Source organism: Oncorhynchus clarkii, chromosome 30, assembly GCF_045791955.1.
Source record: "Oncorhynchus clarkii lewisi isolate Uvic-CL-2024 chromosome 30, UVic_Ocla_1.0, whole genome shotgun sequence".
NCBI lineage: Eukaryota > Metazoa > Chordata > Actinopteri > Salmoniformes > Salmonidae > Oncorhynchus > Oncorhynchus clarkii.
This window is the reverse complement of record NC_092176.1, coordinates 35,051,194-35,068,805: the sequence shown is the minus strand read 5'-3', so window position 1 is coordinate 35,068,805 and position 17,612 is coordinate 35,051,194. Positions and strand designations below refer to the sequence as shown.

General features: G+C 42.8%; 1 protein-coding gene across 1 annotated transcript in view; it reads left to right on the top strand.

Moving 5' to 3' along the window:
• Positions 1-14,897: 14,897 nt before the first annotated feature.
• LOC139389693 (reticulon 4 receptor) overlaps positions 14,898-17,612 on the top strand; it is a 65,958-nt gene continuing 63,243 nt past the window's right edge. Inside the window, exon 1 of the mRNA XM_071136585.1 lies at positions 14,898-15,349. Coding sequence (XP_070992686.1) covers positions 15,313-15,349 — 37 coding nt within the window. The 5' untranslated portion in view covers positions 14,898-15,312. The remainder of the gene's footprint in view (positions 15,350-17,612) is intronic.

Here is a 17,612-nt window from a genome sequence, read left to right as displayed (position 1 = left end):
TGCTGTATATCTGTGTATTTAAACAACCCAGTGTGTTGGGTTGTGACATAAACCCACCACACTCCCAAGATGGCATAGCAGTCAGACGTCCTTTGTCCTTGTCGTGTCCCGTATATATTTATATATTTACACCTTACTTCGCATATCTTTTATATATTTTCTTTTCCAAAAACTCAACTTCAAAACACTCTCCTGCAACCCGCCTCAACAATTTAAAAAAAAGTATTATTTACCTCAAATCTGAAATCCACAATAGAAACTAGCCAGAAGCTAACCAGAAACTAGCCAGAAGCTAGCCAGAAGCTAGCCAGAAGCTAACCAGAAGCTAGTCAGAAGCTAGCCAGAAGCTAGCCAGTTAGTATTCAGCTAACCACGGTTTCTGGTCATCAGCTATCCTTTGGCTCAAAAATCTATCGCCAGTTTTGTACAACGCGTCTCAGACCAGAACATACCAGACCTATTTTTCTCTCCATATCCCCGGATTTTAATCGCAAGCTCTGGAAATTTACACCTGGATCTCGCAGCTAGCTAGCTGCTATCCGTGTGACTCAATTATTCCGGAGCTAGCCAGCTGAAAAGTTCCATCAGCCACTCTTGAGCTACAATCACCTATCCGGACCTGTTTAACTGCCAATGCGGAGCCCCACCGGGCCTTCACAACTGGACTACCAACGTTATCTATCCGAGGGAGTTATCCAACTGGCCCCTCCGTCGCGCCGTTACCTGAACGTCCATCTGTGGCACGCTAATCGTTAGCGGTCTTATCGGCTGCTATCTGAATAAGTCTATCAGACAAATTTTCTTGGGTCACTATAACTATATCTATTTTGTCAATTGCATTGATCCCCTCTACCACATGGAACCCCACTAATCTACCGACGGAAACGCAAGAGGTTGCTAAAAACAGACCTCCATCCTATGCTATCTTGCTACCGATGGCTAGGCTAGCTGTCTGAATCGCCGTGACCAACCAACCTCACTACTCACTGGACCCTTATGATCACTCGACTAAGGATGCCTCTCCTTAATGTCAATATGCCTTGTCCATTGCTGTTCTGGTTAGTGTTAATTGGCTTATTTCACTGTAGAGCCTCTAGCCCTGCTCACTATACCTTTTCCAACCTATCAGTTCAACCACCCACACATGCGATGACATCACCTGGTTTCAATGATGTTTCTAGAGACAATATCTCTCTCATCATCACTCAATACCTAGGTTTACCTCCACTGTATTCACATCCTACCATACCTTTGTCTGTACATTATACTTTGAAGCTATTTTATCGCCCCCAGAAACCTCCTTTTACTCTCTGTTCAAGACGTTCTAGATCACCAATTCTCATAGCTTTTAGCCATACCCTTATCCTACTCCTCCTCTGTTCCTCTGGTGATGTAGAGGTGAATCCAGGCCCTGCAGTGCCTAGCTCCACTCCTATTCCCCAGGCGCTCTCTTTTAATGACTTCTGTAACCGTAATAGCCTTGGATTCATGCATGTTAACATTAGAAGCCACCTCCCTAAGTTTGTTTTATTCACTGCTTTAGCACACTCTGCCAACCCGGATGTTCTAGCCGTGTCTGAATCCTGGCTTAGGAAGACCACCACAAATTCTGAAATGTTCATCCCTAACTACAACATTTTCAGACAAGATAGAACGGCCAAAGGGGGTGGTGTTGCAATCTACTGCAAAGATAGCCTGCAGAGTTCTGTCCTACTATCCATGTCTGTACCCAAACAATTTGAACTTCTACTTTTAAAAATCCACCTCTCTAAAAACAAGTCTCTCACCGTTGCCGCCTAGTATAGACCACTCTCTGACCCCAGCTGTGCTCTGGACACCATATCTGAACTGATTGCCCCCCCATCTATCTTCAGAGCTCGTGCTGCTAGGCGACCTAAACTGGATTTTGCTTACCACCCCAGCCATCCTACAATCTAAGCTTGATGCCCTAAATGATCAATGAACCTACCAGGTACCACCCCAAAGCCATAAACACGGGCACCCTCATAGATTTCGCCCTACCAACTTGCCGTCTAAATAAATACATCTTTTCAACCAAGATCTCAGCGATCACTGCCTCATTGCCTGCATCCGTAATGGGTCAGCGGTCAAATGACCTCCACTCATCACTGTCAAACGCTCCCTGAAACACTTCAGCGAGCAGGCCTTTCTAATCGACCTGGCCGGGGTATCCTGTAATGATATTGATCTCATCCCGTCAGTAGAGGATGCCTGGTTATTTTTTTTAAATGCCTTCCTCACCGTCATAAATAAGCATGCCCCATTCAAGAAATTTAGAACCAGGAACAGATATAGCCCTTGGTTCTCCCCAGACCTGACTGCCCTTAACCAACACAAAAACATCCTATGGCGTTCTGCATTAGCATCGAACAGTCCGCGTGATATACAACTTTTGGAAGCTAGAAACCAATATACACAGACAGCTAGCTTTTTCAAGCAGAAATTTGCTTCCTGCAACACAAACTCAAAAAAGTTCTGGGACACTTTAAAGTCGATGGAGAATAAGAACACCTCCTCCCAGCTGCCCACTGCACTGAAGATAGGAAACACTGTCACCACCGATAAATCCACTATAATTGATAGCATTTTTCTACGGCTGGCCATGCTTTCTACCTGGCTACCCCTACCCCGGTCAACAGCACTGCACCCCCCACAACAAATTGCCCAAGCCTTCCCCATTTCTCCTTCTCCCAAATCCAGTCAGCTGATGTTCTGAAAGAGCTGCAAAATCTGGACCCCTACAAATCAGCCGGGCTAGACAATCTGGACAGTTTCTTTCTAAAAATGATCCGCCAAAATTGTTTCCACCCCTGTACTAGCCTGTTCAACCTCTCTTTTGTGTCGTCTGAGATTCCCAAAGATTGGAAAGCAGCTGTGGTCATGCCCCTCTTCAAAGGGGGGGGGGGGGGGACACTCTTGACCAAAACTGCTACAGACCTATATCTATCCTACCCAGCTTTTCTAAGGTCTTCGAAAGCCAAGTCAACAAACAGATTACCGACCATTTCGAATCCCACCATACCTTCTCCGCTATGCAATCTGGTTTCAGAGCTGGTCATGGGTGCACCTCAGTCATGCTCAAGGTCCTAAACGATATCTTAACCGCCATCGATAAGAAACAATACTGTGCAGCCGTATTCATTGACCTGGACAAGGCTTTTGACTCTGTCAATCACCACATCCTCATCGGCAGACTCGACAGCCTTGGTTTCTCAAACGATTGCCTCGCATGGTTCACCAACTACTTCTCTAATAGAGTTCAGTGGAGGGTCTGTTGTCCGGGCCTCTGGCAGTCTCTATGGGGGTGCCACAGTGTTCAATTCTTGGACCGACTCTCTTCTCTGTATACATCAATGATGTCGCTCTTGCTGCTGGTGAGTCTCTGGTCCACCTCTACGCAGACGACACCGTTCTGTATACTTCTGGCCCTTCTTTGGACACTGTATTAACAACCCTCCAGACGAGCTTCAATGCCAAACAACTTTACTTCCATGGCCTCCAATTGCTCTTAAATACAAGTAAAACTAAATGCATGTTCTTCAACCGATCGCTGCCTGCACCTGCCCGCCTGTCCAACATCACCACTCTGGACAGCTCTGACTTAGAATATGTGGACAACTACAAATACCTAGGTGTCTGGTTAGACTGTAAACTCTCCTTCCAGACTCACATCAAACATCTCCTATCCAAAGTAAAATCTAAAATTGGCTTCTTATAACACAACAAAGCATCCTTCACTCATGCTGCCAAACATACCCTTGTAAAACTGACCATCCTACCAATCCTCGACTTCGACGATGTAATTTACAAAATATCCTCCAATACCCTACTCAATAAACTGGATGCAGTCTATCACAGTGCCATCCGTTTTGTCACCAAAGCCCCATATACTACCCACCACTGCGACCTGTACGCTCTCGCTGGCTGGCCCTCGCTTCATACTCGTCGCCAAACCCACTGGCTCCAGGTCATCTACAAGACCCTGCTAGGTAAAGTCCCCCCTTATCTCAGCTCACTGGTCACCATAGCAGCACCCACCTGTTGCACGCGCTCCATCAGGTATATCTCTCTGGTCACCCCCAAAACCAATTCTTCCTTTGGCGGCCTCTCCTTCCAGTTCTCTGCTGCCAATGACTGGAACGAACTACAAAACCTCTGAAACTAGAAACACTTATCTCCCTCACTAGCTTTATGCACCAGCTGTCAGAGCAGCTCACAGATTACTGCACCTGTACATAGTCCATCTATAATTTAGCCCAAACAACTACCTCTTTCCTTACTGTATTTATTTATTTATTTTGCTCCTTTGCACCCCATTATTTCTATCTCTACTTTGCACATTCTTCCACTGCAAATCTACCATTCCAGTGTTTTACTTGCTATATATTATTTACTTCACCACCATGGCCTTTTTTTAGCCTTTACCTCCCTTATCTCACCTCACTTGCTCACATTGTTTATAGACTTATTTTTCTACTGTATTATTGACTGTATGTTTGTTTTACTCCAAGTGTGACAATACTTCTGAGGTAAGAAACATTGCATTAACATTAGAGCATTGTGCATTTATTCAGCATCTGTAGGGAGTCGTAATACCTGAGATCTTGTATAATTATGTCTAGAGACAGGACAATGTGACAGAAACATCCAGATAGAAAACGATAAAAAGGAATAATCTGATAATCCTACTTAAATGTAAACTATGACGAGATTAACACCGGCATACACACGTTATCTTGGATTAGTGAGCGCTTGTAACGCTTGTCTTCGTCCTCCTCAGACAAGTAGTAAGAAATGTCAGACCAATGCGCAGCGTGGTAGGTGTCCATCTTGTATTTAATACGAATACTGAACACTTGAACAAAAACAATAAAACGACAAAAACTAACAGTCCTGAACGGTGAAGCAAAACACAGAACAGAAAATAATCACCCACAACTCAAAGGTGAAACAAGGCTAACCTACATATGGTTCTCAATCATGGACAACGATTGACAGCTGCCTCTGATTGAGAACCATACCAGGCCAAACACAGAAATCCCAAATTATAGAAAAAAGAACATAGACCGCCCACCCCAACTCACGCCCTGACCATACTAAAACAAAGACAAAACAAAGGAACTAAGGTCAGCATGTGACAGCACTGTGGACTTCCTGAAACTCACTCTATTTCTTTTCCTTCTGTTCCCATCAATTTAGGATTTTACATGATGTATTGTTGCTTTTCACCTTCTGTTTTTAATGATTATATATGCCCTTGAAAATACTATTTGAATAAAGCCAGGTTACCAAACACACTACTAAAGTTTATGTTGGGTGAAACGTAAACATCTATCTGCCAATAGACGTGCTCCAGTACTGTGAACCCTAATTCACAGTAGTAATAGTAATAATTAACAACTCATAATAATTACATTATTGTCTTCTGTAAGAAATACCTACATGTCATAATATAATTACAATCATAACTTGTTTTAAACCATTTGTGAGAGCTAATGGTGAAGGGAAACATTACGTTTGCTAGTGCCATGGAGACTGAGGGGAGGATTGAAGAGATAACAGTGAATGAAGTGAAACAAATTACCTCATTCCAATTGGAGACGACATTTTATTGTCTTTATCTACCGAGGAGGTGGTATTAGACTCCAAACAATCGAGAGAGAGAGAGAGAGAGAGAGAGAGAGAGAGAGGATATTGTTGTTGTAACCAACAGATGATGCAGGCCAATAACAAGATGCCATTAGGATGATAAACTGGGTTTGGGGTTGTTATTAAGGTGGTAGAATGGACAGTTCTTAATTTTGGCACATCTAACAGACCTGGTTAACAAACACTATTTGAAATAATTTAAAATATGTTATCGCTGCTTGATTGAGCTTGCCTGGCCGAACAGAAACAATAAAATTCACACAACTGCAAACCCTGCCCATCTGTCACTTCAGGTAGGCTAAATCAAAAGCCTAAAGTATTTGAAATATGTAAAATACTAATTGAACCCAGATCTGATTGTCTTTAACTAACATGATGGTAGCTAAAGTACAGTACAGTAAGTGAGAGAGAGAGAGAGAGAGAGAGAGTACCAGTAGAGAATTGTTTTAAGAGAAAGTACAAATTAAACTCCATATGCGAGAGAGAGAGAGAGAGAGAGAGAGAGAGAGAGAGAGAGAGAGAGAGAGAGAGAGAGGGAGAGAGAGAGAGAGAGAGAGAGAGAGAGAGAGAGAGAGAGAGAGAGAGAGAGAGAGAGAGAGAGAGGGAGAGAGAGACAAAGATGTAGGACTGATTCTCTTTGTACCTTCACTTTCTCCTTGTCCTGTCCTACTTTGACCTAAAGTTACAGAAAAAGTGTTGTACTGTAGGCTTTGTTATATAAGGTTCTTATACTGTTTTGTACTGTAGTGGAGTTGATTGTTCAATGTAATCTTGTTGACTCTGGTTGTGCTCAATCTGCTACACTGACACTAAGATCAAATAGGTTTTATATTCCATATTCCATCTCACCCAGGGTCACAAATAGTCTTAATAAACAATGTATAGAATCAATTCATGCTTATACCCAATAAATGCTGATTGTTTACAACTTCATACACACACACACACACACACACACACACACACACACACACACACACACACACACACACACACACACACACAGTAGGCCTATACAGTGGACTAGATGTCCATACACAGACAGTAGGCCTATACAGTGGACCAGAAGTCCATACACACACACACACACACACACACACACACACACACACACACACACACACACACACACACACACACACACACACACACACACACACACACACACACACAGTAGGCCTATACAGTGGACCAGATGTCCATACACAGACAGTAGGCCTATACAGTGGACCAGAAGTCCATACACAGACAGTAGGCCTATACAGTGGACCAGAAGTCCATACACAGACAGTAGGCCTATACAGTGGACCAGAAGTCCATACACAGACAGTAGGCCTATACAGTGGACCAGAAATCCATACACAGACAGTAGGCCTATACAGTGGACCATAAGTCCATACACAGACAGTAGGCCTATACAGTGGACCAGAAGTCCATACACAGACAGTAGAGCTATACAGTGGACCAGAAGTCCATACACAGACAGTAGGCCTATACAGTGGACCATAAGTCCATACACAGACAGTAGGCCTATACAGTGGACCAGAAGTCCATACACAGACAGTAGAGCTATACAGTGGACCAGAAGTCCATAAGTACCAACTTATAGACAGCTGACGAAAAGTGCAACTGATTTTGCTTTTGGGAAAAACACGCCCATTGATGTCTGTCATTGCGTCCCTTCTTCACCCAGAAGACAGCATCAAACCATGCTGCTTGCCCAAGAATCCTCTACTGTCTAGGAAACCCAGGGTCAACAGATAGACAGAGCACACTAAGATGCAGAGCGAGACAAATAGAGAGTGAGAGAGAGAGAGAGAGAGAGAGAGATCCCAGGACAGCAACACAATTAGACCCAACCAAATCATGAGAAAACAAAAAGAGAATTACTTGATACATTGGAAAGAATTAACAAAAAAACAGAGCAAACTAGAATGCTATTTGGCCCTAAACAGAGAGTACACAGTGGCAGAATACCTGACCACTGTGACTGACCCAAACGTAAGGAAAGCTTTGACTATGTACAGACTCAGTGAGCATTGCCTTGCTATTGAGAAAGGCCGCCGTAGGCAGACATGGCTCTCAAGAGAAGACAGGCTATTTGCACACTGCCCACAAAATGAGGTGGAAACTGAGCTGCACTTCCTAACCTCCTGCCCAATGTATGACCATATTAGAGACACGTATTTCCCTCAGATTACACAGATCAACAAAGAATTCGAAAACAAACCCAATTTTGATCATCTCCCATATCTACTGGGTGAAATTCCACAGTGTGCCATCACAGCAGCAAGATTTGTGACCTGTTGCCACGAGAAAAGGGCAACCAGTGAAGAACACACACCATTGTAAATGCAACCCATATTTATGCTTATTTATTTTCCCTTGTGTACTTTAACCATTTGTACATTGTTACAGCTCTGTATATATACATAATATGTTATTTGTAATGTCTTTATTATTTTTAAACTTCTGTGTGTAATATTTATTGTTAATTTTTATAGTTTATTTAACTTTTGTATATTATCTACCTCACTTGCATTGGCAATGTTAACACATGCTTCCCATGTCAATAAAGCCCCTTGAATTGAGAGAGAGAGAGAGAGAGAGAGAGAGAGAGAGAGAGAGAGAGAGAGAGAGAGAGAGAGACTAAAAACTGGTTTATTAACAAAGGTACAATCTATTGTGACAATGATGTATACATATGTGCAGCTTATGCTCCTCCTTCAGATTCATCATATTATGATGATCAGTTTTTTGACAATCTCCAGACAGAAATCATTACATTTCAGGCGCAGGGTAAAGTGCTTTTTTGTGGAGATTTCAATGCAAGAACAGGTTCTGAGCCTGACTACACTGATGCGGGAGGTAACCACAAGAAAGAGAAAGAAAAAGAGAGAAAGAGAGAGAAAGAAAGAGAGAGAGAGAGAGAAAGAGAGAGAGAGAGACAGAAGAGAGAGAGAGAGAGAGAGGACAGAGAGAGAGAGACAGATAGAGGACAGAGAGAGAGAGAGAGAGAAGACAGAGAGAGAGAGAGAGAGGACAGAGAGAGAGAGACAGATAGAGGACAGAGAGAGAGAGACAGATAGAGGACAGAGAGAGAGAGAGAGAGAGAGAGAGAGAGAGAGAGAGAGAGAGAGAGACAGAGAGACAGAGAGAAAGAGAGAAAGAGAGAGAGAGAAGACAGATAGAGGACAGAGAGAGAGAGACAGATAGAAGACAGAGTGAGAGAGAGAGGACAGAGAGAGAGAGAGAGAGAGAGAGAGAGAGAGAGAGAGAGACAGAGAGAGAGAGAGACAGAGAGACAGAGAGACAGAGAGACAGAGAGAAAGAGAGAGAGAGAGAGAGACAGATAGAGGACAGAGAGAGAGAAGACAGACAGATAGAGGACAGAGAGAGCAAGAGCAAAGACAGAGAGAGGAGAGAGAGAGAGAGAGAGAGAGAGAGAGAGAGAGAGAGAGAGAGCGAGAGAAAGAGAGTGCGCGAGAGAGAGAAAATAAATATTCTTGTCCTTTAAAACCAAGTGACAGTCTCAAGGAATGTAGCCTTGTGAGCCGATAACGTATGACTTCAGCACCAGTGAGGATGACATGACATGTTTGCATATCCCCTACTTCAAAACGTTGTGGCCGTCAGGCGTCATCTAATTTCTTGTCTACCTCCCAAATTGCACCCTATTCCCTACCTATTGCACTACCTTTGACCAGACCGCTACTGCATAGGAAAAGGGTGCCATTTGGGACCCTTTTCCTGCCCGTCGTCAGCCACACTCAAGTACATACAGCGGACAACTGCATCTTAATTTATGAGTCTTAAATGTCAATCCAATCCACACTGTCGCCATGTTTTAGAGGGGAAATCTAATTAAAACAGCAAATGGAAAGGGGGGGGGGGGGGGGGGGTCAGTGTACGCACAGCTTAATGTGAATGAGTCCACGTTGCCTTTATTCCAATGAGTTGGAGGTTCTGGACAGAGTGCAAAAACAATTCCATCACTGCTTTTGTCTTCTACAGACCAGTGAGAGAAAATGAGCTGTCAGGAGCATCTTAATGACAACAGGGGTTCGTCTGCTGGGGCACTGGTAATATATGACGAGCTGTGCACCCTGAATGTATGTGTAACGGCTGTTGGAAGGAGAGGACCAAGGTGCGGCGTGGTACGTGTTCGTACTTTTATTAATGGAACTAAACACTGATTAACAAAAATAACAAAGAGAACGAATGAAACCGAAACAGTTCTGTCTGGTGCAGACACAAAACAGAAAACAACGACCCACAAAACACAGGTGGTAAAAGGCCTAAGTATACCTAAGTATGGTCCTCAATCAGAGACAACGATAGACAGCTGCCTCTGATTGAGAACCACACCCGGCCAAACACACAGAATTAGAAAACATAGAACACAAAACATAGAATGCCCACCCCAACTCACGCCCTGACCAAACCAAAATAGATTCATAAAAAGGATCTCTAAGGTCAGGGCATGCCAGTATGTACTTTTGACCCGGGGATTGGTCAAATGTAGCGCACTACATAGGGAACAGGGCGCCATTTGTGATGCAGTCATAGTCTCATTTTAATGAAGACACAACGGTGAGTGTCCTACAAGTGTGTTTTTAAGTTGACAGAAAATATTTGATGTCTCACATTGATATTGTGATCCTAACAGCTGCTGTTGAGAGAGAAGGATTGGAAGGAGGACATCTTGATGGGTTTGCATGGCTTCAATGTAGAGTGTTTTGTTATGGAGCCTGGTATGTAATCAATTCAGGGTACCTTGTAAAAGATTGATATCAACAGAATGAACAGCCAAAATTAAGATGATTCCAGTGATTTTGGTGGGGAATAACACTCTCCAAATACAACTAATCTCTGCTGCATACTAGCTAGCACCACTGCACAAGACACTAATTATTACAATTTGGACAGAAATAATGCTAGTACTGCCCATGTCATTTATTTAATGATATCCCTCCAGTGGCAATATCAAAGGAAGTATTTTATCTGATCCAGCTCTTATGCTTGATCCTTCTGGTTGCTGATGAGAGCATAGTATAGAACCAGAGCTATCTGCTTTGAAACTCCAACAGCTTGACTCCACTCGTTCCATTACGTTCATGAATTAAATATTTTTAGATTCTGTCCCTAAAGTTCATTCGTATAGTGATGATGCTCACCTGCAGTAATGTACAGTCTCTTATTCTACGAAGGAGTCTAGACTCCAACCTCTCCCACAAAATACCTGTGTCCCTCTCAGTCCTGCTGTACCATTGTTTGAGTCTCAGATGGCACACTACGGGCCCTGGTCAAAAGTAGGGAACTATATAGGAAATAGGGTGCAACTTGGAATAGATATTTATGAAAAATCCACTACAGTGGTAATGTGGGGATCTTGGAGAGTAGAGACTGTAGACAACAACACATCTGCCCCACTGACCCTCAAAACGGGGGCCCCTCCGGGGTGTGTGCTTAGTCCCCTCCTGCACTCCCCTCCTGTTCACCCACAACTGTGTGGCCACGCATGACTCCAACACCATTATTAAGTTTGCTGACGACACTACGGTGGTAGCCTGAACACCGACGATGATGAAACAGCCTATAATGAGGAGGTCAGAGACCTGTCAATGGGGTGCCAGGACAACAACCTCTCCCTCAACGTGATCAAGACAAAGGAGCCGAGCACATTCCCATCCACATCAATGGGGCTGTAGTGAAGTGGGTCTAGAGCTTCAGGTTCCTCTGTGTCCACATCACTGAGGATCTATCACGGTCCACACATACCAACACAGTCGTGAAGAGGGCACGACATCGCCTCTTCCCCCTCAGGAAGCTGAACAGACTTGGCATGGGCCCTCAGATCCACAAAAAGTTCTACAGCTGCACCATTGAGAGCATCTTACCTAATGCATCACCACTTGGTTTGGCAACTGATTTGCATCTGACGTCAAGGCACTACAGAGGGTTGTGTGTACGGCCCAGTACATCACTGAGACCGAACTACCATCCATCCAGGACCTTTATATTAGGCGGTGTCAGAGGAAAGCCCTAAAAATTGTCAAAGACTCCAGCCACCCAAGTCATAGACTGTTCTCTCTGCTACTGTAAGGCAAGCGGTACCGATCCATCAAGTCTGAAACCAGCAGGACCCAGAACAGGTTCTACCCCAGAGTCATAAGACTGTTAAATAGTTAACCAAATAGCTATCCTTTTTGCACTAACTTTTTGGACTCATCACATACGCTGCTGCCACTGTTTATTATCTATCCTGTTGCATAGTCACTTTAAACCAAGTTATATGTACATATCGACAGGCCTCCCAAGTGGCACAGTGATCTGCTAGCTGTGCCACTAGAGATTCTGTGTTCGAGGTCAGGCTCTGTCTCAGCCGGCCGCGACCGGGAGTCCCATGGGGAAGCGCACAATTGGCCCAGCGTCGTCTGGGTTAGGGGAGGGTATGGCCAGCAGGGGTGTCCTTGTCACATCGTGCACTAGCGACTCCTGTGGCGGGCTGGGCGCAGTGCACGCTGACACGGTTGCCAGGTGTGCGGTGTTTCCTCTGACACATTGGTGCAGCTGGCTTCTGGGTTAAGTGGGCATTGTGTCAAGAAGCAGTGCAGCTTGGTTCGGTTGTGTTTCGGAGGACGCACGGCTCTCGACCTTCGCCTCTCCCGAGTCCGTATGGGAGTTGAGGATGTGACAAGACTTTAACTACGAATTGGATATCACGAAACTGGGGCGAAAAAGAGGTACAATTTTTTAAATAGATATGTACGTATCTACCTCAATTACCTTATACCCTTGCCCATCGACTCAGTTCTGGTACCCCTTGTATATAGCCAAGTTATTGTTACTTGTGTATTCATTATTACCTTTCTTATTATGTCTTATCTATTTTCTATTATTCCTTTATTTTCTATCTCTGCATTGTTGGGAAGGGCCCATAAGTAAACATTTCTCTTTCTCTGCATTGTTGGGAAGGGCCCATAAGTAAACATTTATCTCTCTCTGCATTGTTGGGAAGGGCCCATAAGTAAACATTTCTCTCTCTCTGCATTGTTGGGAAGGGCCCATAAGTAAACATTTCACTGTTAGTCCACACCTGTTGTTTACCAAGCATGTGACAAATACAATTTGATTAGATTTGATAATAAGGTGAGTGGAAGTAGTGTGATCAGTAATAGTATATCGCCACCCACTAACAAGCGTATTGAAAAAATAGGAAAGAGTAACCTAGGCCACAGGCATGTTTACGCAGTGTATTTATTTACAAACTACTGCACATATAAACACTAATTATTCAGAAAATAGAAATGATCTACACGTGAAGGGAGTCTGCCATGTAGGGTAGAAGTAGGTTTTCATAGCAGCTACCCAGAACCCGTCTGGGATTTTAATTTACGATGGGAAAAACAGCTGTTGTAAAACAAACAATGCCTATTTTATTGAATTGAGACACAGGTGTAAGTGGAAACAGAGGTTAAAGTCTCTCCTTGCTTTTGTACAACATATGACCTTTGACCTTCCTGGTTATGAAGGTTGTGTATGTTACAATGTCAACTGCTGAGTGTTTAGAAACATATTATATTCTTATATACAATAAAAGTGACTCCAAAATGACACAATATATTATTTACTATTAATTTCAATTGGTCACAGCATCCAACAAATGTGTAGTCACAAGCTTGCTGTGGTCATAACATGCTAGAACTATGGGACCAAATTATTCACTTTTTACTACACTTTTTACTACACATACAGTATAAGTGAATTTGTCCCAATACTTTTGCTCCCCTAAAATAGGGGACATGTACAAAAACTGCTGTAATTTCTAAATGGTTCACCAGATATGAATGAAAACACCCTCAATTTAAAGCTGACAGTCTCAAATCCAAACTTTTCAAATCCAAACTTTTGGAGCATAGAGCCAAAATAATAAAAAATGCTTCACTGTCTTAATAATTACGGCGGGAACTGTAAGTTAATTAATATGTCAGAAGTGTAAACTAAAATCACTTTTTGCAGAGTGCTAGCCCACAGGCTTCAGGAGATGATTGCTCAATTGCATTCATATTTCATCATGTCCTTTGCATCTTCTACTGCATTTGGTTTCCATTAACAAATGGATAGTAGAAAGGGTACTAAAAAACGGCATGCATGTTACTACTGAAGCTTCAATTGCACTGGATCCACTTTGTTGCCCTAAGAGTAGACTAGGCTGCTACATGGTGAGAGCATTTTCACCACTGAAGCTGCGCTGTTGCTGTGCATGGGCTGAAAGGACATCCTTACCATGTTGACCTACCGCTAGGAGGCGCATGGTACTTAGAAATAACGGCGCGGGCGGTACTGATCTAATTCCCTTGGGTTTCAGTACATCTAGCCTGCAGAGTGCACAGCGAAGGGAATTTGTTTTCTCGGTCCAATCAGTCTCCGCAGCATGCATGCATCAATGGAGCTTAATATTCAATCACTTTTTAACTACGGTCTTTATTACATCAAATAGGTGTAATGGGCGCATCCACTCAAACGTTTCGCATGATCCCCTCAAGCTTTTTGTGCATTCCTGTGTACCCTACTACCGTCGTGTAATTGTAACCCAATGACGGTGCGCAAATTGATAAAACAATAAGCTACGGTCTCAATTTTACCTTGATGGTTAATTTGGCGAATGCTAAACGGTGATGAAGATTTGGGAGATTTCTATCAGACTAGAATTGTGTACTACATTTGAATGTAATAACAAAAGCTTGTATATTTAAAGGAAGGAAATTAAAACCATGTTCAGGCAAATGCTGCTTCTCAAATTTCCCTTTTCCGCTTATAATGCTTTTCGGTCAGAACTGCGTTGCCCCTTCCCAACCATTATGCCTTGTCCCAAAAGTAGGCTAGCCGTTCACCTGCAAGGTGTATTTTGTTGTGTATTTTCGTATGCATGTGCGTGCTTGAGCATGTTTGATCCAAAACAGATTCCCCGCACGTCAAACCACCCGTATCTTCTAAAACATTCATTAGCGCGCAGTCCCTGATCCAGACCCTATAAAACATTAATCTTTGAATCCCCCCCCCTCTCTCTCTCTCTCTCTCTCACGGCACCGCCCTCTCTTTTATGCGACCCCCATGCAAACCCATGTTGTACTGCGCTGGGCAGTGCGGCCAATATCCAAACACATATAGATGTACTTCCGAATACAGTCAGTTAGAAATCAGACAGGATGTGTACATCAGTAGCCTGTCCATGGATTCCTTTCTGATTTGTTCTGTCTCTTTTAGACTTTACCAATTTTGGAACTTAGTGCTGCTCATTGTGTGTTTTTTTGTTGATTGTTCGCGCGTCCTTTTGGGGTGTTGTTCTACGCTCTGCGCTCCCGTAGCCTACGTTGTGTGTTGGTTGAGTTTGGATACTATACACTTCTTGTCTCGCTCCCACTGGCCCAGATGACTGTGCGCCGTTCCAGCCGGAGACGTTGTTCTCCAGTCGGCTTCAGCAGGAAAACCTCCGGCTAAAGTTTGAATGTAACGGTGACTGGGAGGTCCGTGACAACACCGTGCCCTGGATTTGCAATTATCTATCGATTGCAACTAAAGAGCGGATATACAGTCTCCGCAAACAGGCTTCATCTGTTGGATTTATTCAACTACTGGATGTATTCAAAAATCATGAAGACCAGTCTTATTGAATGTAAGTACACAGGCAACATCCCATAAAGTTGATTATAGGTTGCATTGAATAGAATGATACAGGTACGTGATTGTAAATTAGGACACCAATAAAATCGAAATCGAGCACCGTCATTGCCCTCCGCATAAGAAGGTAACTTGGAGGAGAGCGCGCGGAACCCCTAGACATCAACGGAAGGTTGTTTGGATGATTTGGACTAAGAGAAAACATTTCTCAATGGATTTCGACTTGGTGAACATAATGCAACTTGAATAAGTGCTTTGTGAAAGAAAAGTTATCATTATATTTGCGCTACTCTTACCTTCATAAAACAATATATTTATAAAATAGAATAATATATGTCAATCTAGCTCTGACAGTATTGGATCAATAACGTTGAATATGAACATCGAGGGGGGTAATTAGTAGGTCTATATCTCATGTTGGCTAGTCATCATTAATTGATTACCGTAAAACACATCCTCACACCATGAATGACTTTGATGTTATCAATAATGATTATATAGATATGACATTCTACCACTAGACTATGGCCAAGGGACAGTTGCGTCAGTATATTTACACACAGTTTGGAATAACAACATGCCCGAGCGGATTTAGCAACCTCGCGCCTCGCCCGTATCTTCTATTTTTGCGGTTTGTGCCATGGCCATTAGGAGCTGCTCTTTGATGAAGTCTGCAGATGGTGTGCTTCAATGCTCATACCGGTCGGATTATATCGCTCTTTTCCAACTGCTTTACCCATAATTAATGGTTTAGTGGTGGCCTGGGCTATGTCTGTAACCAGTGCGACAACAGGGGGCACTAGGGTTTAGAGGGAAGGTGATTCTTAATGAATGTGGGTCGGGAGAGATCCAGATTTGTGTTGGTAATCATGTAGCAGTAAAATGAATCATGTAATGACTGGATGGTGTGTGTGTCGAAAGAGGGGGCATATCATAACTTCACGCACACGGGCACACACACACACACACACACACACACACACACACACACACACACACACACACACACACACACACACAGACAGACATTCAAGCCCACTCTGCTTACGCAATATGTCGTGTACACTCCTATGGCCTCATGTTGTTCATTACTAAAAACAGAGGATTATAGGAGGAAAGCAGCAGATTACAGTAGAGGACAACAGTGTGTTTGTATTCCACAACTACAAATCAAACAGGCATTTGTTTGTTTATTCTGTTTGATATTCCCACAGCTAATGCTAATTCATTTGTATCCCATCTCATTGGCATGGAACTTGGAATGCTCCCCAGTGTTCTATGAGCTAAGGTTCATTCATCATTAACTTTCTGTTGTGATCTAGTAGTAAGTTTAAAGAAATGCCAGACAATGTCTGCTGATATTTCAGTGGGGTTGTGCTGTTGTAATTTGTATACCTCAAAGGCCATTAGGCCTTCTTTGAATAGATTCATTAATAAGGCTGTCAGGTCGTGTGTTTATTGAACTGTCACAGCTAAAGCAGGTTTAATGTATGCAATTTCTCATTCAGACAGCATATGATCAAATATCAACCACCTCTCCTGGAATAACACCATTATGTGTATATACAGTACATTTCAATTCTGATCTCTGACATTGCTCTTTCTGATTTTTCTTAATTTTCTTAATTTTGTACTTTTTCTGGATTATCTGTGTATTTTTTTAGTCGTCCTTTCTAGGTATTATTGCAATGTTGGAGATAACAAAACAAGAATTTCACTGCACCTTGATAACATTTGAACATCTGTGTACGCGACTAAGAAACATTGATTTGAATTCATTTGAGCTGTTGCTCTGGGGATTCTTTCTTTAATTCCTGTCAAGCAAAGCCAATAGAAGACAAACAAATGGATAAAACCATTATATGGAGCTGAATGCTTTAGTTTCATGAGCTTTGAAACCAAACAATGAGGGCTTTTTTCAATTAGTTATTTTTTTGGCAACACTGGGTTTTGGCAACACTGTGCAAGGAAAATATACATTTTGCTGACTTTTTGCACTATCTTTGTAAATAGGTTGCTTGAAGTGACCAGTTATGAGGAAGCAGGATTAATTGTTTGGAATATTAGAGCTGAAAAAAAGATTGCACAGAAACATGAATAACAAAGTTTGATTAGCATATAAGCTGCATTAGGTTTGATCAAACATCACATAGGTATACATTCACAATGAGACATGGCAGCTGCTGTACTCTAAATGGTTTGTGTTTTGTATGCCCGCGTTTGAGAGAGAGAGAGGTTACAGCGATAGAGAGCCTGGA